The sequence below is a fragment of the Puma concolor genome, chromosome A1 (assembly GCF_028749965.1).
Source record: "Puma concolor isolate L17-30 chromosome A1, mPumCon1.1.hap2, whole genome shotgun sequence".
NCBI lineage: Eukaryota > Metazoa > Chordata > Mammalia > Carnivora > Felidae > Puma > Puma concolor.
The window spans coordinates 49839638-49863655 of NC_141667.1; the positions used below are offsets into that span (position 1 = coordinate 49839638).

The 24018-nt window shown below is 36.8% G+C and overlaps 1 protein-coding gene across 2 annotated transcripts in view; it reads right to left on the bottom strand.

The window, feature by feature from the left end:
- Window positions 1-7772: 7772 nt before the first annotated feature.
- SOX30 (SRY-box transcription factor 30) overlaps window positions 7773-24018 on the bottom strand; it is a 36522-nt gene continuing 20276 nt past the window's right edge. Inside the window, exon 5 of one of the 2 annotated variants that reach the window (XM_025924635.2) lies at window positions 7773-8199. In XM_025924635.2, coding sequence (XP_025780420.1) covers window positions 7818-8199 — 382 coding nt within the window. In that variant the 3' untranslated portion in view covers window positions 7773-7817. The remainder of the gene's footprint in view (window positions 8200-24018) is intronic. The other variant, XM_025924636.2, reaches the window with a different exon arrangement.

A 24018-nucleotide genomic window follows, 5' to 3' on the forward strand; every position in this document is an offset into this window, starting at 1 on the left:
ACAGCCACATGGCTGCAAAGGATCCAGAAAAGAATATGTGAGGAGTGGTGGTCCCAAGAGGGAAAATGTAGGAGGCACCCAGGGCACTCTGGAAGGTAGTGACAAAATTAGGGATGAGTCGATGATCCCTTTAATCCTGCAGCTTCCTTTCATGTTTTCTTTCATCCTATGGTAGCTCAGACTTCCATACCTGGTGGAGGAAAAGTTCCACCAATCTGTGAGTTCCAGTTGAATTAGATTTTCTCCAGAATTGTTTGTCAGCAAGGGTAACATGGTGAAGCACAAAGAATGCTGAGTTTGGATGCAGAGACTCAAGTTCAACTGTCAACTCTTCTGTTCACTTGCTGGGTTGCCTTGGATAAGTCACTTCACTTTTTAAAATCTCCAGATTTTTCACTGGCTAAATAAAGATGATAACACCTATTTACAAGCTTGTCATGAGGATTAAGTGAGATAATCACACTTAAGTGTGATATTAGATACAGTGGCACATAGCAGGTGCTCAAAAAAGTATAGCTTATATCTCTATTAAATAATTCAACAAATACTTACTGACCATGTACTACATTGCAAGGCAGAGGGCTGGGTATCTGGGATCATTAATCAAGAACAAAAGACAATATTTCTATTCTCTTGCAGCTTCTCACAGCTGGGGTTGGAGAATATAAACAAGGAAACAAGATAGTTACAGATGACGAAACTGCTTTGAAAAAAAATGAAATTGTTTCCATGCTGATATTTATTATTGGTATAACAACCATCCTGTGCAGTCTCTCTCCACCGCTTTATGTGTTGAAAGCCATTCTCAAAGACATTTCAGCATTTACATTAAGCTGGAGCTTGGAAAGGCATTGAACTATTGTCTCTTAAGTGACATGAAGAGGAAAGGAAAACAGAATGTTGATGGTAGGAAAATTCTGATACTATCCTCTAGTATATCCAAATGCCATTTCGTCAACCATTGCCCAGTGGGATTCAGAATCGCCTGGTGGGGGGGGGGGGGAATCCTTTAAAAGATACAGACTCCCAGTTCCCCTCCTCAAATATTCAAATTCTGGAGGTCTAGGGTGTTTTTTTTTAAGTTCCCTGGTAATTCTTATGGGCAATCAGACATGAGAAACACTGCTTCCCAGTCAGTCTATGAAATCCATTAGTCCCTGAGGTTGAGAATACAGAACTGTGTCTGTAATTCTGTGGCCTACCATGTGTTTATTTTTCTAGTTTCTAGGATATTTGCCCCCAGTGGCCCTCAAGGAATTTAGAATTTAGCAGGATATATGAACAAAGATGCTGTGGAAATATAAAGCAGGAACAGCTAACATGGTCTTTGAGGGTTAGAGAAAACTTTGCAGAAAGGAAGAATTCTGGATAAGTTAAAATTTGGTTCAGTTGCATATGACAGAAAACACAAAATTATAGTGGATTAAACTAGAAAGAAATTATTTTTCTGTTACATAAAGGTCTTGAGGAAAGTAATCCTGTGCTGGCATGGTGCTTTAGACTCGTCTCTTGTTTTGCTGTCATCCTCAGCATGAGGCCTGTAGGTTCCAAGGTGATTGCTCAGATTCCAGCCCTCACTTCTGTATTCTAGCCAGCTAGAAGGACAACAGAGCAAAGAAGGGCATAACCTCTCCCTTTATGGGTACCTTCTGAAAGTTGCATATGAAACTTCCTTTGACATCTTATAATCCAGAACTTAAGTACTTGACCATGCCTGGCTTCAAGAAACGACGTATAGCTAAAAATATAGAGTTCTACTACCAAAAAAGAAAAGCATTGAGAGGCAATGGGCAGATCTCTAAGCTGAGCTATGAAGAACAAGTAGGCCATTAGGCCAGGTAAGTCATGAAGTAGACTCAAGAAACAGGGACTAGTGTGTCCTCTTCAACACAATGGGACACTAGGCCACATTTTTCTTTCCAAGTGCTCTGCTCATCATCCTTCATATTGTGACCCAAAGTCGGACTAGAATGAGACTGCCTACCTCAACCATTCAGTGCTCTGTTTTAAAATGACCTCTAAAATGATATCAAAATCCCTCATGTCACTGAAATAATGGCTACTCGGAGGGACCCCCACTCCTTCTGGTCTGTAAGAGAACTCACTTTGAAATCACATCATTGAAACTGCTAGGACAAATTACTGAAACCAACTTGGAAAAAACTACAATCCTAACTCTTTCATGTGGTTAATTATGGCACATCAGCCTGAAGCAATATTGTGCAAACATGAAAGGTAATCAATTATAAAACCATAGAGCATGAAAAACAGCTCACAATAAAATATTAAGGAAGTACACAATAGTGTATATGCAAAAGTGCACTTGTGTTGTGAATATAATTATGTGGAAAATGTGTATATGGACAAATATTAGAAGGAACATCATAAAATAAAAACAATTATTGGGTAGATATAAGTTTTGTTTTGTTGTTTCTTCTGAAAACCATTGTGGTTATATTGTTTTCATAACAGATATAATTTGAAATAAGCCTCACAAAACTACTTGCTGTTAAAGGTAGGTGTGCTTAAACATTACCTGAGGAACTTAGTAAAAGTGCAGATTTCTGGATTCTAGCCAGAGAGACTGTGATTCCATAGGTCTGGGAAATGACTACATTTTTAACAAGCATCCCATATCACTCTGTGGGAAGTGGTACACTGACCACATTTGAAAACCACTATCATGGCTAGTGTTTCAGAGATACCTAAATAAGTATAGAATTGGCACATTATCTGTGCCAAAGTAGCCCTGGCTTACATCGGGCTAAAGACTATGACCAATATTCCTCTACCTTTGCTGGGGAAAACAGCAAGAAAGTTTAAAACAAAGACTCCATATTAACAAAGATTATTACCCACCCTGGATTATAAAATGAGATATCACTGGGGCCCCTGGGTGGCTCAGTTGGTTAAGTGCCTGACTCTTGATTTCGGCTCAGATCATGATCTCACGGTGGGTTCGAGCCCCACATCGGGCCCCATGCTGCCATGCTGACAGTGTGGAGCCTGCTTGGGATTCTGTCTCTCTCTCTCTCTCTCTCTCTCTCTCTCTCTCTCTCTGCCCCTCCCCTGCTTACTCTCTATCTCTCTCTCAAAATAAATAAATACATAAAAACATTAAATAAATAAATAAAAATAAATATCACTAAAAGGTACAGTTTTATTTTTCTTTTAGTCTTCCAAGTAAAGGTGAACTGTCTGATTAAATCACCACAGGTATTAATAATTAGCTATCCTCAGTTCTCTTATAGTTCCTACATGTCCTGTAACTTATCCCCACCCCCGCCCACACACACACACCTTTCTATTAAACCTGCACAAGTTCAGCTATACTCTGCTTTTGTGAGAGAAGCATCATGATTTCAAACTCTAAATTTGGATAGTACAGTCTTCATAAGCCAACCCTCTAGATGATTCTATATTCATTTTATTTATTAGGATAGCCAGCTTGTCTCATTTGCCCAGGACTTTTCTGGTTTTAGCATTGAAAGTCCCTTGTTCTGGGACTCCTTACCCCACAGTACTGGGAAAATGTTGGTCACCCTACACCTTTCCATTGTCTATGACCTATGTAATTAGATACAGCTTAAAAGAAAAGACATTCTCCAGGATGGGTTTGTTAGCTTGCACAGTATCTCAGGGAACACAGGCAAATCTTAGCTCTTTGAAGATATTCCTTTGAAAAAGAGTACATGTAAGATGCTGTTCATTATTTTTAGAAATAAAACATTTCTCAGGGTGTTTGATTCAGTCAGTTAAGTGTCAGATTCTTGATTTCAGCTCAGACATGATCTCACGGTTTGTAGGATCAAGCCCAGGGTCTGGCTCTGCACTGACAGCATGGAGCCTGCATGGGATCCTCTCTCCCCCTCTCTCTGCCCCTCCTCCACTTTCGCTCTCAAAATTAACATTAAAACAAAACAAAACAACATTTTCCTAAAATAATTTCAGAGAAGGAGCCAGAGACTAAAGGGTTTAGCAAACAGAAACTACCCCCCCCCCCACACACACACTTTTCCCCTTTTCCTACAAGCATTCATCACTGAGTGAAAAGTTTACTGAATTTGTGTATATTACACTCATCGGAAAGGAGACAGGTAGATTGGGTCAAGTAGTTAGAACGCAGAATGTAGAGATAAAGAGTACATCTGTCTAGAGGATGTGAACGTTTTCATCAAGTAGAGTTAGATAGAATGTAACTACTTATATGTTAGTTTTTAAGAAAACTGATTTTATTATGAAGCCTTTGGAATTTCTCTAAAATCGAATAAGTTTAAATGAGTCAGAAAGCTAAAAAAATGATGTGCCTCAGCAGTCTGTCCCAAAATATAGGCCAGAGATTTTTCAGAATTACCCTGCCCACATCAAAATTATACTACTTTAAAATATTGCAAGTAATTCATAGAATCCCCAGAATTTCATTTCAACATCAGTTCCAAACTACAACTTTCAAAAGTAGCTTATACTTTTGGCTCAGGAATAATCCTACTGACAGCTGGTTTACACTGTGGAAAATATACTTGCATGGGAATTTAGCACATTTGCCCACTTGAATTCCTGGATGTAATATCTATCAACTTTCATTAAAAAACCAGTTTAGTAGAGAAAGGCAACTTACAACTATAAGTTTCAGTTCTTGACTCTTCTAAGACCATCAGATACTTAGTACAAAAAACAGTTTATTTAGCCACTGCCTTCTTTCAATAAAGGATTTAAGGTGATCAATGCAGGAAACCACATGTGAAGTCCAGCAGTTGAAAACCAAAGCCACCGGCTGTAATTGTATTAGCATTTTCCAAAGTGGATTCTGTGAGATGTTAGCAGACATGTTAAAACAAAAAAAGGGGGTCTCAAGCCAGATAAGTTTGGGAGCACTGAAATAAACTGTTAAACATGATTTTTCACTGCAAGACTTTTAACAACCGTCCCCAAGGCAGAGGAGTAGGATGTGTTTCCCAAACTTAAATATTGTCAGAATATCTAAATGGCTTGGGTTCCAACTAACACATTTGGAAAAGCACTGCTCCTGCCCTTCTAAATTTGATCATTAGGCTACTTGAAAATTGGGATTAAATTTATTTTCATTTTATTTTCAGTGAAAACAGTTTCCTTAATTTGCAATTAGCCAGAGCAGCTTTGTCAAAAGCACAGAAAAGTTTGATGCTTTGAACATGCTGATATTTCAGCACACTTTTAAAGAAGGCTATTCTTATTACAAGTATTACCTCTAATTCATAAGAACAAACAAGGCAATGAGACCTATTAGAAAGTGCTTGTGGCTCCAAGCTTAGAAAATTTCACTCTGATGACTTGAAGAGGCAGATGAATTAGTGCCAATGGGGCAGGGCTTTGTTTAGTCTGTAGATCTCTAGTCAGAGCCAACAGTGATTTAAAGAGCTATAAATGAGCAGATATGGGCATTTGTAGCGAGGCATGCTTATCTGCAGTTGGGTTACTTTTCTCCATAAGAACTACCCATATTTTCCAGCCCAAATTATCTTGTGGATCTGTATATAATCTAAACTCTTGACATGTGATCCCAGCACTGTTGCCCATCCTCAACAGCCATTAAGTACAAGAAGGAAGGAATTGGTGGTACAGGGCTAGCCTGAAGGTAGACAGGGAAAACACTAAACTATGCTCTGTAACATTCAGCTGCCTTACAAAGGGATTTACCCCAACCAATTTGTCTGTAAGAATAAGATCTGTAATCAAAACCCCATTTCATCATTAAGGTATTATTAAAATGAGATGGGATAGGGGCACCTGGGTGGCTCAGTCAGTTTAGTGACTTCAGCTCAGGTCATGATCTCATGGTTCATGAGTTCGAGCCCCACTTTGGGCTCTGTGCTGACAGCTCAGAGACTGGAGCCTGCTTCACATTCTGTGTCTCCCCCCCCCCCCCACCCCGCCCCGACTCTTGCTGCCCCTCCCCCACTCAGTCTCTCTCTCTCTCTCTCTCTCTCTCTCTCTCTCTCAAAAATAAATAAACTGGGGCGCCTGGGTGGCTCAGTCAGTTAAGCGTCCAACTTTGGCTCAGGTCATGCTCGCAGTCCGTGAGTTCGAGCCCCGCATCGGGCTCTGTGCTGACTGCTCAGAGCCTGGAGCCTGTTTCAGATTCTGTGTCTCCCTCTCTCTCTGACCCTCCCCCGTTCATGCTCTGTCTCTCTCTGTCTCAAAAATAAATAAACGTTAAAATAAATAAATAAATAAATAAACAGTAAAAAAAATTAGATGGGATAAAATGGGTCAAGCTGACACACACATTTTCCCTTAGTTATAAACATCAATTATGAAGACAACCAAATGTCACTTTAGTTCCAATGTGGGGTTACATGTTTGCCCTATCAATAAATTCAAAATTTGCTCTTTAACCACATTGAAATGACATTGCACAGAGTAATAAAAAATATAAAATATGAAAATAAAATTTTATTGGGAAGAGGAAATATTACATACAATTAAGTATAGGGTTGATGAAATATATTACATTAACAACCTTTCCTTAAGGAACAAATACAGACTTCGTAAAGGAAGATGTGGGAAGCTTAGAACAGGTTTCTGTATACAATTTCCAAGCAGTTTTAAGTAACAAGATCTCAATTTGCATAAATTATACAGATCACTGAGGGAAAAGTGTATTGGTTTGTGGATATTTCTGATCCTTGGTTCAGGTGCCTTGTAGATCTCTTCTACCATGATCCCAACTCTGGTGGTCCTGATCCTGTTCTAAATAGGTTCTCTTGATCCACAGTGGCCACTTACCATGAGGACACATCACAAGAAGGATTTTTATTGCTCACTGTGAATTAAAAAAATTCCATGTGCTCTTCCATGAACTCCATGGTTTTAGAGACAGCTGTTTGAACCAAACCTGGAAGAGTTTTTCCATTTGGGGTAGTGCTTAAGTCACATGTACACACGTGAAAAGAGTTTGAAAACGGCATCAGAATATGTGCACATCTTTATTGATACAGTTTTAAGTCTCGTGTAAGCTAATAGAATCTGTGCAATTCTGGAGACTATTAAATAAAAATAAATATCTAATAAGAATCTGCACGTGGAATGGAAACCATCCGCATCTGAACAGTATTCATTTTGCTTATTTCTATCCCCCAAACAGAAAACATCCAACAAGAACAATTTTATCTATGTTTATTTAATTATAACAAAAGTAGAACAATGCATACCAAATGGAAAAATAAATCCAAAAAAGATGATGAAAATGTTTAGGAACAGAAATGACTAATTTAGCTGAAGGACTTAACCCAGTGCCATGAAAACATATTTGCAACTTATAATTGGTTATTCACATAAATTAAATTTAGCAATTGAGTCCAAATTCACTACTAAAAGTTATCAAAATACTTTCAAAATGTTACATAAAAACTGACAATATCCATAAATGTTACATAAACACCAAACAAAAAATCATATAAGAAAAATAAATAAATGTATGTTGAGATAAAATACAAATCACACTTATCATGCCAGCTATACACTCCCTATTCCTTCAAATATAATTGTGAGGATTCAGTATTTTTCACATTCCAAGATAAAGTAATGATAATATATATTGATGCAAATTTCAGCCACAAAAATAAACTACTTCATATCTTAAATATTCCTACAATGAAACATCAGGACTCCAGTTTCACTAATCAAATCTTTATGAAGGCATATATCACGTTCGATTTTGACCCCTCATATCATGGCTGAAAACCCTCAGCAAAGCTTTCTAGGCTTTTTTTCTCACACCAACTGACCCAGAGTATATTTTAAGAAAGGTTTATTTTCTGTGCATATTTGTTTTAAAATTATAAATTCCTGAGCACTTTTTCTTCATCCTCCTCATCACTGTCAGTGACATTGACTTGCTGGATGCTAGAGGGAGTTGACGTTGGGGCTGTGAAGACGTTCTCCAAGGCTCCAATGTCCAGCTGAGGCATAGGATTTAAGTATTCTTCCCCACTGTGGCTATGACTGTTATAGTAAGAGGTCCCATCCACGCTCTCACAACTCCGAGAATCTTCGCTGTGTGTACGTTCATCTGGGTAGTCTCTAAAAGGATAGTCTCTATTTAAAGCTGAAAACATAGCCTCGTGTTTTTGGTACCTGTCTTCATAATAACCAAGGCATTCTGGCATTGAACTTGGAAAATTTCCATAGCCAAAGGGAGGCCGACTATAAGGGCACGTGCTGCAGCAGAAAGACAAAAAAGGAATTAGATCATACCTTGCCCACGTGTTTCCTTGCACACAGACTAATTGAGCACACTTAACTGCTCCTCTTTGGGGCCTGGAAAGTTCCTAAGATAACTCCTCAACCACTTCATGTATCCATCTGTTCTTTTACTACTACCAAGTCCCAACAGAAACTAAATGGCAAAGTAAGTTTGTGACTCACTAGAAGTATTATCTATTAGCCTCAGGCTTCTTACCTTTGACAGCCTTGATAAAGAAAAATTGCTTATCTGGGCTTTTCTCTCATGATGCCTACTACCATGTAAGGTTTTGGAAATGCAGACATGTGTTATACTGTGCTAAAAATTGATACTTGGTAAGCAGTGCAACAATTGTTCTTATTAGTATTTGAAACAAATCTTATGGGGGGGGTGATGTATAATTGTGTTGCAATCAAGAACTACTCATCAACTACATTTTTCACAAAACTAGAACAAGTAATCCTAAAATTTGTATGGAACGATGAAAGACCCCGAATAGCTAAAGCAATCTTGGGCGGGGTGGTGGGGGGAAGCTGGAGATAATCACCATTCCATATTTCAAGATATTCAAAGCTATAGCAATCAAAACATACGGCACTGGCACAAAAATAGACACATAGATCAACAGAACTGAACAGAACTCAAAAATAGAACTCAAAAATAAATCTATGATTACATGATCAATTAATTTATGACAAAAGAGGCAAGAATATACAATGGGGAAAATCCTGTCTTCAATATGGTTCTGGGAAAACCGAATAGCTACATGTAAAAAGAATGAAACTGGGCCACCTTTGAATACGATACACAAAAATGAACCCAAAATGGATTAAAGACCTTACTGTGAGACCATAAAAATCCTAGAAAAGAGCACAGGCAGTAATTTCACTGACATTGCTCATAACAGTTTTCTAGATATGTCTCCTAAGGCAAGGGAAACAAAAGCAAAAATAAACTACTGGGACTACCTCAGAGCGTTTACATAGCAAAGGAAGCTATCAACAAAACAAAAAGGTAACCTTACTGAATGGGAGAAGATAAGATATTTACAAACAGTATACCTGATAAGGGGTTAATATCCAAAACATATAAAGAATTTATATAACTTGACATCAAAAAACAATCTGATTAAAAAATGGGCGGAGGACCTGAATAGACATCTTTCTAATTTTTTTTTAATGTTTTTATTTATTTTTGAAGGAGAGAGAGACAGAGCATGAGCGGGGGAGGAGCAGAGAGAGAGGGAAACACAGAATCAGAAGCAGGCTCCAGGCTCTAAGCTGTCAGCACAGAGCCCGATGTGGGGTTCAAACCCACAAACTGTGAGATCACGATCTGAGCCAAAGCCGTACGCTCAACCGACTGAGCCACCTAGGCGCCCCTGAATGGACATCTTTCTAAAGAAGATATACAGATGGCCAACAGACATATGAAACGATGCTCAACATCACTCGTCATCAAGCAAATACAAATCAAAACCATGATGGAATATCATCTTACACCTGATAGAAGGGCTAAAGTCAAAAAGACAAAAAAATAACAAGTGTTGGTGAGGATTTGGAGAAAAAGGGACCTCAATGCTGTTGGTAAATTGGTACCAGTCACTATGGAAAACAATATGGAGGTTCCTCAAAAAGTTAAAAATAGAATTACCATATGATCCAATAATTCCACTGTGGGGTATTTACCCAAAGAAAATGAAGACATCAATTCAAAAAGATATATACACCCCTATGTTTATTGCAGTTTTATTTACAATAGCTAAGAAATGGAAGCAACCTAAATGTCCATTAGTAGATGAATGGATAAAACAGATGTGTTATATATACACACAATGGAGTATTATACAGCCATAAAAAAGTATGGGATACTGGGACATTTGGGTGGCTCAGTCAGTTAAACATCCAACACTTGATTTCGGCTCAGGTCATGATCTCATAGTTCGTGGGATTGAGCCCCACATCCAGCTCTGTGCTTGGGATTCTCTCTCTCTCTCTCTCTCTCTCTCTCTCTCTCTCTCTCTGCCCCTTCCCCCTTCTTTCTCTCAAAATAAATAAACTTTTTAAAAAAAAAGTGAGATCTTGTCATTTGCAACAACATAAATGGACCTAGAGGGTATCATGCTAAGTGAAATAAGTCAGATTGAGAAGGACAAATACCATATGATTTCACTTCTAAGTGGAATAAAAAAAAAACAAACAATGAACAAAAAGCAGAATCAGACCGTAAGCATAATAAGCAGAATACAACAGTATTACAGTATTAGAGCAGTAAGCAGAATACAGAGAACAAACTGATGGTTGCCAGAGGAGAGAGGGGTGGGATGTTGGGCAAAATGAGTGAAGGGGAGTGGGAGATACAGGCTTCCAGTTAACAAGTGAATAAGTCACAGGAACAAAAGGCACAGTATAAGGAATACAGTTAATAATATTGTAAGAGCAATGTACAGGGGACAGATGGTAGCTACACTTGTGATGAACATAGCACAATGTATACACTTATCAAATCACTATGCTGTACATCTGAAATGAATATAACATTGTGTGTCAACTATACAAAAAAAAAGTTCCTGGGCAGGGTGGGGAGGGGTGGGGCTGCACCACTGGAACAGAGGATGATAACTTAACTTTAATTGACAATAATTAAATTGAAAACACTCACTATCAGATTTAGAATGGATATTAAACTGTGGTTTTAAAGATCATTTCCAAATAAATTTTTTGCAACATGAACAATTGAAAAGATTATTTTTACTGTTTTACAAACTGCCTTTTTAAGGCAAATCTAAAAATTCTGCTATTCAAACCCAATTTTTTTAGGTATTGTAAAGCCATAGAACAGGAATCATAGGAAGGGATATACAAAAGTCCAAGCAAGAGTTCCCTGGGCTCATGGACTCCATCTAGTGACAGATAACATAAACATAAAAACCATACTCATGAGCAAAACCCATGACAAGTTGGGGGTTTCATTTCATGCTCCCACTTTTTTTTTTTTTTTTTTTTTTTTTTTAAATTTTTTTTTTCAACGTTTATTTATTTTTGGGACAGACAGAGACAGAGCATGAACGGGGGAGGGGCAAAGAGAGAGGGAGACACAGAATCGGAAACAGGCTCCAGGCTCTGAGCCATCAGCCCAGAGCCCGACGCGGGGCTCAAACTCACGGACCGTGAGATCGTGACCTGGCTGAAGTCGGACGCTTAACCGAATGCGCCACCCAGGCGCCCCTCCCACTTTTTTTTTTTAAAAAAGGTCAACTTTGTTTCCTTCTATTAAAAAATAGAAGTATAATCAACATACTAGACATCATCTCAAACTCTGAAAATATGGGGTATCTTCAGCAGATTGATATCTCACCCCCAAATCTCCAAGTGCTACAAACCTTGTCCATGTTAACTATCATAAGTATGAGGCTAAGTTTCCAAAATGTTTCAGATTTCCTTTCCTATTGCCACATCTTCATTCAAGCATTTTTAATATAATACATACGTCCTGAACGTGTTATACTTCTAGCTAGTATGATTTTGCTCCTGTAGCCCTTTCACCTGAGTGTCTCCCCATTCACTGAATTACACAGACACTTCCTCTTTCACAAAACCTTCACATCAGGTGGAAACAATCACCCACTACTTTTTTTCAGGACTCAACGTAGGCAAGATATTATGCAAGTCTTGGTGGATAATTTAATTTAAGAATGATCTAGGGGCACCGGGGTAGCTCAGTTAAGCATCTGACCCTTGATTTTGGCTCAAGTCATGAACTCACGGTTCATCTCTCTCCCTCTCACTCTGCCCCTCCCCTGCTCATATGCATGTGCTCACTCTTTCTCTTGCTCTCTCTCTTTCTCTCAAATAAATAAACATTAAAAATAAATACAAAATAAAAATGATCTAGAATCTAGTTATATAGTAGACATGTGCTCAAGTCTGTAAGGCAAACTGCAAACACCAGATGGCTATACCAGTGTGGTAAAAACATATTAGACCCACAAAATAGATCAGTTAAGACAGGAGTAATCCTAGAAGTTTGCATGGATGAAAATGAATAACTTTGGAAGCACTGAGGTATAGTGGGAAAAGCATCAATTAGAATTTTCAGAATGATAATATTAGTCAACATTTAATAAGCAATTACTACGTTTTCTAGGCATCTGCTAAGGTTTATGTGTTATCTCAATTACTCGTTAGAATAACCATATGAGACAGATACTCTATCTCCACTTAACAGATGAGGAAAAAGATAACCTGGAAGAGACTGAGTAAAGTGCTCAAAGTCAGTAATTAGTAAGTAGTGAAACAGAATCAGGCAAGCTAACTCTAGAACTTGTTCTCCTAACTACCATGCCACAGTACATGGGTACTAGTTCTAGCTGTGCCACTTATAAACCTGGTAACCTTAAAGAAACCTACATTTTTCTGAGCATTGGGTTCCTTATATAAAAGAGATAATATTACCTGTTCTGCCAACTTAAAAGGTCTGTCATGAGGAACTTGCCAGAGGATGTCTATATGAGTACTTTAGAAACTAGAAACACTTATAATGTGTTACTACTTAGTCTTAAAAAAAGTTATTTGTAGCAATGTATTCATAAATATACACACATGTTTTGCTTTTATTTTCAAAAAGAAAGAATGCAAAGGTAGAGCAAAATCTAATTGAAGTAGTGGTATGTAGGGGCATCTGGGTGCCTCAGTCGGTTAAGCACCTGACTTCGGCTCTGGTCATGATCTCACTGTTCATGGGTTCAAGCCCCATGTCAGGCTCTGTGCTGACAGCTTGGAGCCTGGAGCCTGCTTCAGATTCTGTCTCCTTGTCTCTATGCCCCTCCCCCACTTGCGCGCGCGCGCGCGCGCGCGCGCGCGCGCGCGCTCTCTCTCTCTCTCTCTCTTTCTCAAAAATAAACAAACATTAAAAAATAAAAGAAATGGTGGCATGTAGGAGGCAAGATGGAAGGGGGGAAGAGACAGGCAGAGAAGCCAGGCTTCTCAGAATGTACTTTGTATTATGATTTTGGCTTTGAAACCATGTAACAACTTTGCATAATTTTAAAACAATTTACTATTTTAAAAAGTAATGCCCTAAAAATTAAAAGCAAACGAAAACAAATGAACCCAAGCTCATATCAAGTTGCAGTTTCCTTAACTACACAGAGAAAAATTATTTCAAGATAATTTAAATCTGATGTCTTTATTGTGTCTTCCTGGTAAGATACACCCTAAAGAGAAAAGAATGACAAATACTAAACTACATTTGGTAATTTTATTGTTTGTGATACTGCTGCTTTGAAACTCTTGCTATAATTGTTTTGAAGCTATTCTCTCTCTCTCCCCCCACCCCCTACAAACATATTAGGAAAAAAAACATATTTTGTAGGACAAAGCAAATATATTATTATCACTAGAAAACAAGATTTCTCCTAGGGAGAAAAGATGTTAGCACATAAAATCAAAGAACTTCATTTGAAACTACAATATTTAATTTATTTTATAAATATCAGTATATACTCATGAATTACTTCTCATACAAAAAAATACATATTATTCTCATACGTATTCTCATATTTTCCACTGAAAAGCCCTAGACACTTTGTTAATTCAGAAGTGATAAGCATCCTTATTGCCCAAATTGTGATTTCAGTAAAAGAAACTTGGATTTCTGGATAAAATGGCTGATTCCAGGTCTGGGAAGTACAAAACGTACAAGAAAAACCTAGGGCATACTTTGCCAGAGAACAAAAAAGCTATCAAAGATTAAGGACACAGAACCCAACTTATAGCCAACTGGACAAATAAAAGAATAATTTGAGCATCAGAAGATATAATAATGATTGCAATGTATCAAAAAATACCAAATATATAAAAATATACTTGTTCATGACGGTATTCCTAAAACAAAACAAGTCTCAGTAATATCAGGCGAGGGTGTGGGGAGTGGGGGGGAGGGGGAATCAAGAATTTATCCTGCTCTTCCTGTATTTCAGAGTAACCAAGTAGTTGATGGCAAGTTTTTCTTCAAAAAAGCATTCTAGTTAATGAAGAAATGCTGATGGAGAAAATCACCATTTTACAATCCCATTGGTCTAGGCAACAATCACCATAGCTACTAAAATCATTACAATGGTAATTCTCAACCTTAGCTGACCGTTACAATCACCTGGAAAAATTTTTTTATTTAATGTTTAATATTTATGAGAGAGAGAGAGATGGGGTGGGGGGGTGGAGGGAGGGGCAGAGAGAAGGGAGGACAAAGGATTCGAAGCAGTGACAGCAGAGAGCCCAATGTGGGGCTCTCTGAACCCTGTGAGATCATGACCTGAACTGAAGTCGGATACTTAACCAACTGAGCCATCCAGGCACCCCAACCTAGAGAAACTTTTAAAGAATACTGCTGCTCAGGTCCCACCCTGACAAAGATTCCAATTTGTTTCGTCTAAACTCTTCAAGTGATGCTACTGTACAGCCAAGAATTGAGAAGTACTATTAAAGTGATAATACCTGAACCCACAGATCATTCTTAACATCACTATTAGAGAAAAACAGACTTTGTGTGCCTCTTGATGTGATACAATACAAAGTACACAGCACCCAGGAGGTATCATTGTCAGAGAGAGAGAGAGAGAGAGAGAAATAGGGAAAAGAAAAATAAAGGGGGAAAAAAGTAAAAGAAAAAAATTTGAACCTGAATTTAATCAAGTTGCAAGATCTATCATTTTACAGAAAAAAAAAAATAGGTGAAAGGGAAACATATAAACAATATTCAAAGATGTAATAAGCAAAATGTAAGATGAGTATAATTTCCTGTTTCTTCAATAAATGCATGGAATTAAAAAAATAAAAGAGGTTAGACCACGATTTTAGCAAAGAAGAGGCTTAAGACACATAATCACATCCAATGTGTACGTCTTGCTTGGATCCTGTTTTATGCAAACTAATTGTGAATGGAGGAAAATTCAACAGGTCAGTTGTTGGATGATAATAAGGAAATATTAATGCTTCAGGTATAAAAATGGTTCAACATTTTTTTCAAGTCCTTAGCTAATAAATATACATACTGATGTATATGCAGATGAAATTATATGACATCTGTGATTTACTTTAACATACTTAAAGCACTTCCCACTAAAAAGTAGAAGAAATAAATAAACTAACAAGAGCTAAACTGTTGATAATTGTTGAGTGATGGGTACATGGAGATTCATTATGCTATTCTGCTTTACATATAAAAATTTCTGTAACTAGACAGTAACTAAGACAAAAATATAATGCTATTCATTGCTTCTTTCACTCATTCATATGCATGTAAGATTCCCCCATGTGTTTCAGGGCTTGATAGTTCATTTCTTTTTAACACTCAATAATATTCCACTGTTTATGTATATCACAGTTTATCTAGTCACCTACTGAAGGACATCTTGATTGTTTCTGTTTTGGCAATTATGAATAAAATGGCTATAAACATCTGTGTGCAGGTTTCTGTGTGAACACAAGTTTTCAATATTTTTGGTAAATACCAAGGAGTATGATTGCTGGATCATATGGTAAGAGTTTTTGTAGTTTTATAAGGAATTGCCAAACTGTCTTCCAAAATATTTATACCATTATGCATTCCCACTAGCAATGAATTAAAATGTCCTTTGCTCTACATCCTCCGCAGTATTTGGTGTTGTCTGTATTTTGGATTTGGTAAGTTCAGATAGGTTTATAGTGGTTTCTCATTTAAATTTGTAAGTCCCTATTATTCAGTAATCAAAAAGAATGAAATCTTGCCATTTGCAACAACATGGATGGAACTAGAGTGTATTATGCTAAGTGAAATAAGCCAATCAGAGAAAGACAAATATCATATGATTTCACTCATATGTGGAATTTAAGAAACAAATCAGATGAACATAGGGGAAGGGAAGGAAAAATAAGAAAAACAGAGAGGGAAACAAACCATAAGAGACTCTTAAATACAGAGAATAAACTGAGGGTTGCTGGTGGGGTGCTGGGTGGGGAGATGGGCTAAATGGGCAAGAGTCATTAAGGAGAAGACTTGTTGGAACGAGCACTGGGTGTTATATGTAAGTGATGAACTACTAAATTCTATTCCTGAAATCAATTTTACAATATATGTTGACTAATTTGGATTTAAATAAAAATTTAAAAAGAAAGAAAAAAGGAGGAAGAACCAAAACTTTCAAATAAAACATAATGGAGCTGGGAAGAGCCAAGATGGCAGAACAGCATGGAAGTTTTTTTTTCTTGCACCTCACATCCATGAAATACAGCCAGATCAACACTAAACCATCCTGCACACCTAGAAAATTGATTTGAGGATTAACACAATAATCTTCACAACCTGAACCACAGAACTCATCAGAAAGAGAAAAAAAAATATTTTTATTTTCAATTTTTATTAAAAATATTTTTCTTTAATTTTTTCCTACTATATTTTTTACTCTTTTGTAAATTTTTCAAATTCTATTTTACTTCCATCATTTCATTTTATATTCCATTGTATTCACTTTTTCAAATTTTCAAATGTTTTTCTTTTTTTCTTTTTCATCTTTTTTTTCCCCCCTTTTTCTCTTTTTTCTCTAATCTATGAAGCTCCTTTCAACAACCAGAACAAAATATACCTAGGATCTAGCATAATTTCTTTGATTTTGTGTATGTGTGTGTTTTAATTTTTTAATTTTAATTTTTTTTTACCTTATTAATTCCTTTTCTTCCTTCAAAATGATGAAATGAAGGAATTCTCCCCAAAAGAAAAAAGACATGACAGCCAGGGACCTAATCAACACAGATAGGAGCAAGATGTCTGAACCAGAATTTAGAATCACGATAATAAAAATACTAGCTGGGGTTAGAAAATAGATTAGAATCCCTTCCTGCAGTGATAAAAGAAGTAAAAGCCAGTCAGGATGAAATAAAAAATGCTGTAACTGAGCTGCAATCTCGAATGGAGGCCATGGCAGCAAGGATGGATGAGGCAGAGCAGTGAATCAGTGATATAGAGGACAAACTTATGGAGAATAATGAAGCAGACAAAAAGAGGAAGACTAAGGCAAAAGAGAATGATTTAAGAATTAGAGAAATCAGTGCCTTATTAAAAAGGAACAACATGATAATCATAGGGGTCCCAGAAGATGAAGACAGAGAAAAAGAGGTAGAAGGGTTATGTGAGCAAATCATACTGGAAAACTTTCCTAACCTGGGGAAAGACACAGACATCAAAATCCAGGAAGCACAGAGGACTCCCATTAGATTCAACAAAAACTGACCATCAACAAGGCATATCATAGTCAAATCCACAAAATACTCAGGCAAAGAAAGAATCATGAAACCAGTAAGGGAAAAACAGTCCTTAACTTACAAGAGAAGACAGATCAGGCTTGCAACAGACCTATCCACAGAAACTTGGCAGGTCAGAAGGGAGTGGCAGGATACATTCAATGTGCTGAATTGGAAAAATATGCAGCCAGTAATTCTTTATCCAGCAAGGCTGTCATTCAAAATAGAAAAAGAGATTAAAAGTTTCCCAGACAAAATGAAAATTAAAGGAGTTGGCGACCACTAAACCAGACCTGCAAGAAACTTCAAGGGGGACTCTCTGGGGAGAGAAAAGACGGAGGAAAAAAAAAAAGACTAAAAGCAACAAAGACTAGAAAGGGCCAGAGAACACCACCAGAAACTCCAACTCTACAAGCAACATAATGGCAATAAATTCATATCTTTCAGGGGCGCCTGGGTGGCTCAGTTGGTTGAGCATCCGACTTTGGCTCAGGTCATGATCTCGTGGTCTGTGAGTTTGAGCCCGGTGTCAGGCTCTGTGCTGACAGCTCAGAGCCTGGAGCCTGCTTTGGATTCTATGCCTCCCTCTCTCTCTGCCCCTCCCTCACTCAGGCTCTGTCTCTCTGTCTGTCAAAAATAAATAATTTAAAAAAAATTAAACAAAAAATTCATATCTTTCAGTACTCACTCTAAACGTCAATGGACTAAATGCTCCAATCAAAAGACACAGGGTAACAGAACAGATAAGAAAACAAAATCCATCTATATGCTGTTTACAAGAGGCCCACTTTAGACCTAAAGACACCTTCAGACTGAAAGTAAGGGGATGGAGAACCATCTATCATGCTAATGGTCGACAAAAGAAAGCTGGAGTAGCCTACTTATATCAGACAATCTAGACTTCAAAATAAAGACTCTAATAAGAGATGAAGAAGGGCATTATATCATAATTAAGGGGTATATCTACCAAGAAGACCTAACAATTGTAAACATTTATGCTCCAAATGTGAAAGAACCCAAATATATAAATCAATTAACCACAAACATAAAGAAACTCATTGATAATAATACCATAATAGTAGGGGACTTCAACACCCCATTTACAGCAATGGACAGATTATCTAAACAGAAAATCAAGAAGGAAACAATGGCTTTGAATGAGACACTGGACCAGATGGACTTAACAGATATATTCAGAACGTTTCATCCTAAAGCAGCAGAATATACATTCTTCTCCAGTGCACATGGAATGTTCTCCAGAATAGATCAACTGGGACACAAATCAGCCCTCAACAGTACAAAAAGATCGAGATCATACCATGCATATTTTCAGACCACAATGCTGTGAAACTCGAAATCAACCACAAGAAAAAATTTGGAAAGATAACAAATACTTGCAGACTAAAGAACATCCTACTTAAGAATGTATGGGTTAACCAAGCAGTTAAAGAGGAAATTAAAAAGTATATGGAAGCCAATGAAAATGATAACACCACAGCCCAAAACCTCTGGGACACAGCCAGGGCAGTCATAAGAGGGAAGTATATAGCAAACCAATCTTTTCCATAGGAGGAAGAAAGGTCTCAGATACACAAGCTAACCTTACACCTTAAACAGTTGGAAAAAGAACAGCAAATAAAACCAAAACCAGCAGAAGACAGGAAATAATAACGATGAGAGCAGAAATCAATGCTATCAAAACCAAAACAGAACAGAACAAAACAAAACAAAACAAAACAAACAAAGAAAAAAACAGGAGAACAGATCAACGAAACCATAAGCTGGTTCTTTGAAAGAATTAACAAAATTGATAAACCACTAACCAGTTGGATCAAAAAGAAAAAGGAAAGGACCCAAATAAATAAAATAAGAATGAAAGAGGAGAGATCACAACCAATACAGGAGAAACAAGAACAATATTAAGAGAATATTATGAGCAATTATATGCCAATAAAATAGGCAATCTGGAAGAAATGAACAAATTCCTACAAACATATAAACTACCAAAACTGAACATGAAGAAATAGAAAATTTGAACAGACCTGTAACCAGCAAAGAAGTCGAATTAGTAATCAATAATCTCCCAAAAAACAAGAGTGCAGAGCTAGATGGCTTTCCAGGGGAATTCTACCAAACATTTAAGGAAGAGTTAACACCTATTCTCTTGAAGCTGTTCCAAAAAATAGAAATGGAAGGAAAACTTCCAAACTCCTTCTATGAAGCCAGCATAGAAGACCAAAACCAAAGACCCCACTAAAAAGGAGAACTATAGACCAATTTCCCTGATGAATATGGATGCAAAAATCCTCAAGTTATTAGCCAACTGGATCCAACAATACATTAAAAAAATTATTCACCACGACCAAGTGGGATTTATACCTGGGATGCAGGGCTGGTTAAATATCCGCAAAATAATCAATGTGATTTGTCACATCATAAGAGAAAGGACAAGAACCACATGATCCTCTCAATAGATGCAGAGAAAGCATTTGACAAAATACAGCATCCTTTCTTGATAAAAACCCTCCAGAAAGTAGGGACAGAGGATCATACCTTGAGATCATAAAAGCCATGTATGAAAGACCCAACGCTAATACCATCCGCAATGGGGAAAAACTGAGAGCTTTCCCCCTAAGGTCAGGAACAAGACAGGGATGTACACTCTCGCCACTGTTATTCAACATAGTATTGGAAGTCTTAGCCTCCACAATCAGACAACACAAAGAAATAAAAGGAATCCAAACCGGCCAGGAGGAGGTCAAACTTTCACTCTTCGCAGATAACATGATACTATAGATGGAAAACCCAAAAGATTCCACCAAAAAACTGCTAGAACTGATTCATGAATTCAGTAAAGTTGCAGGATATAAAATCAATGCACAGAAATTGGTTGCATTCCTATACACCAATAATGAAGCAACAGAAAGAGAAATCAAGGAATAGATCCCATTTACAATTGTAACAAAAACCATAAAATACCTAGGAATAAATTTAACCAAAGAGGTGAAAAATCTATACACTGGACACTATAGAAAGCTTATGAAAGAAATTAAAGAAGACACAAAGAAATGGAAAAATATTCCATGCTTCTGGATAGGAAGAACAAATATTGTTAAAATGTCAATACTACCCAAAGCAATATACATATTCAATGCAATCCCTAACAAAATAACACTAGCATTCTTCACAGAGCTAGAACAAACAATCCTAAAATTTATATGGAACCAGAAAAGACCCCGAATAGCCAAAGCAATCTTGAAAAAGAAAACCAAAGCAGGAGGCATCACAATACTGGACTTCAAGCTGTACTACAACGCTGTAATCATCAAGACACCATGGTACTGGCACAGAAACAGACACTCAGATCAATGGAACAGAATAGAGAACCCAGAAATGGACCCACAAATGTATGGCCAACTAATCTTTGACAAAGCAGGAAAGAATATCCAATGGAATAAAGACAGACTCTTCAGCAAGTGGTGCTGGGAAAACTGGACAGCAACATGCAGAAAAATGAACCTGGACCACTTTCTTACACCATACATAAAAATAAACCCAAAATGGATGAAAGACCTAAATATAAGAAAGGAAGCCATCAAAAGCCTCGAGGAGAAAGCAGGCAAAAACAACTTATTACTCAACACATCTCTAGAGGCAAGGGAAACAAAAGCAAAAATGAACTATTAGGACCTCATCAAAATAAAAAGCTTCTGCACAGTGAAGGAAACAATCAGCAAAACTAAAAGGCAACTGACAGAATGGGAGAAGATATTTCCAAATAACATATCAGATAAAGGGTTAGTATCCAAAATCTATAAAGAATTTATCAAACTCAACACCCAAAACACAAATAATCCAGTGAAGAAATGGGCAAAAAACATGCATAGACACTTCTCCAAAGAAGACATCCAGATGGCCAACCGACACATGAAAAAAATGCTCAACATCATTCATCATCAGGGAAATACAAATCAAAACCACAATGAGATACCACCTCATACCTATCATAACGGCTAACATTAACAACTCAGGCAACAACAGATGTTGGCGAGAATGCGGAGAAAGAGGATTTCTTTTGCACTGCTGGTGGGAATGCAAACTGGTACAGCCACTCTGGAAAACAGTATGGAGGTTCCTCAAAAAATTAAAAATAGAACTACCCTATGACTCAGCAATTGCACTACTAGGTATTTATCCAAGGGATACAGGTATGCTGTTTCAAAGGGACACAGTGTTTATAGCAGCACTATCAATAATAGCCAAAGTATGGAAAGAGCCCAAATGTCCATCGATGGATGAATGGATAAGGAAGATGTAGTGTATATATATATACATATATATATATATATATGTATATATATATACACATATATACATACACACACATATATGTGTGTGTGTATATATATATACATATATATATATATGTATATACAATGGAGTATTACTCAGCAATCTAGAAGAATGAAATCTTGCCATTTGCAACTATGTGGATGGAACTAGAGGGTATCATGCTAAGCGAAATTAGTGAATCAGAGAAAGACAAATATCATGACTTCACTCATATGAGGTCTTTAAGATACAAAACAGATGAACATAAGGGAAGGGAAGCAAAAATAATATAAAAACAGGGAGGGAGACAAAACATAAGAGACTCTTAAATATGGAAAACAAACAGAGGGTTACTGGAGGGGTTGTGGGGGGGGCGATGGGCTAAAGGGGTAAGGGGCATTAAGGAATCTACTCCTGAAATCATTGTTGCACTATATGCTAACTTGGATATAATTTTTTTAAAAAATTAATTAAATAAAAAAAATCATAATGGGGCTGATCTTAAAAAATGAATAAATAGATAAAAATAAATTTCTAATTCCCTAAAGATACATAATGTGAAGCATCTTTTCATGTGCTTAACTGCCATCTGTATATGTTCTTTGGTGAGGCGTCTGTTCACAGGTCTTTTGCCCATTTTTAATCAGGTTATTTACTTATTGTTGAGTTTTAAGAATTCAATATTTTGTATATTTTGTACACCAGTCCTGTATCAGATACATCTTTTGCAAATATTTTCTCCCAGACAGTGACATGTCTTTTCATTTTCTTGATACCACATTGTTTGATACAGTAGCTTTGTAGTAAGTTTGAAGTCACTCCTCTAACTTTGTTCTCCTTTCTCAAGATTGTTTTAAAACTATTCTGGGTCACTTACAATTCCATATAAATTTTAGGATCAGCTTTTCCATTTCTTCAAAAAAAGGCCATTGGGATTTTGACAGGGATTGTATTGATTCTATAAATCACTTTGGGAAGTACTGTCATCTTAACAATATTAAGTCTTCCAATGCATGTACATAAATACCTTTGGATTTATTTAGATATTTAATTTCGTTCAATAATGATTTGTAGTTTTCAGTTGATAGTCTTGCACATCCGTGGTTAGATTTATTCCTAGGTATTTCACTTTTTGATGCTATTGTAAGTGGAACTGTTTTCTTAATTTCCTTTTTGGATTGCTCATTAGTGTACAAAAAATTCAGGTGATTTTTGTATATTGATATTCTATCCTGCAACTTTGCTGAATTATTCACTGGCTCCAACAAATTTTTGTGGATTGTTTGGGATATTCTAAATACAGGATTTTCCATTTATAGGATGATGTGTAAAAAGAAGTAATTTTATTTCTTTTATTCTGGATGTCTTCCCCCCCCCCCCCCACACACACACTTAATTTCTCTGGCTAGAACTTCTAGTACAATGTTGAACAATAATTGTGAAAGCAGATATCCTTTTCTGGTTCCAAATATTAGGAGGAAAGCTGTTGGTCCTTCATCAGTGATGATAATATTAACTGTAGGTTTTGAACAAAAATGCCCTTTATCACACTGAGGAAGTTCTATTCCTAGTTTTCCCGTTAAGTTTTGAAATCAGGAATTGTTGGATTTTATCAAATGCTTTTTCTACATTATTTGAGATGATAGGGTGATTTTGTGCCTTTATTGTATTTGTGAGATGTATTACACTGATTGATTTTCAGATGTTGAACCATACTTACATTCCTGGGGTAAATCCTACTTGGTCTTGATATGTAATCCTTTTCATATGCTGCTGGATTCTGTTTGCTAGTATTTTACTGAACATATTTTACATCTATATGCTTAAGATATATTGGTCTGTAATTTTCCTTCTCATGACATCTTTGTCTGGCTTTGGTAGCAGAGTGATACTGGCCCTAGAAGTGTTCCCTCATATTTTTTTAGAAGAGTTTGAGGATTGGTGTTAATTCCTCTTTAAACATTTGGTAGAATTCACCAATGAAATTATCTAGCCTAGGGCTTTTCTTTGCTGGGAAGTTTTTGATTACTGATTCAATGTCTTAATATAGGTCTGTTCAGATTTGCTATTTCTTCTTGAGTCAGTTTTGATAATTCATGTATTTGTCCATTTTATCTAGGTTATCTGACAGGTAGAAATACAATTATTCAGTGTATTCTCGTATAGTCATTTTTATTTCTGCAAAGT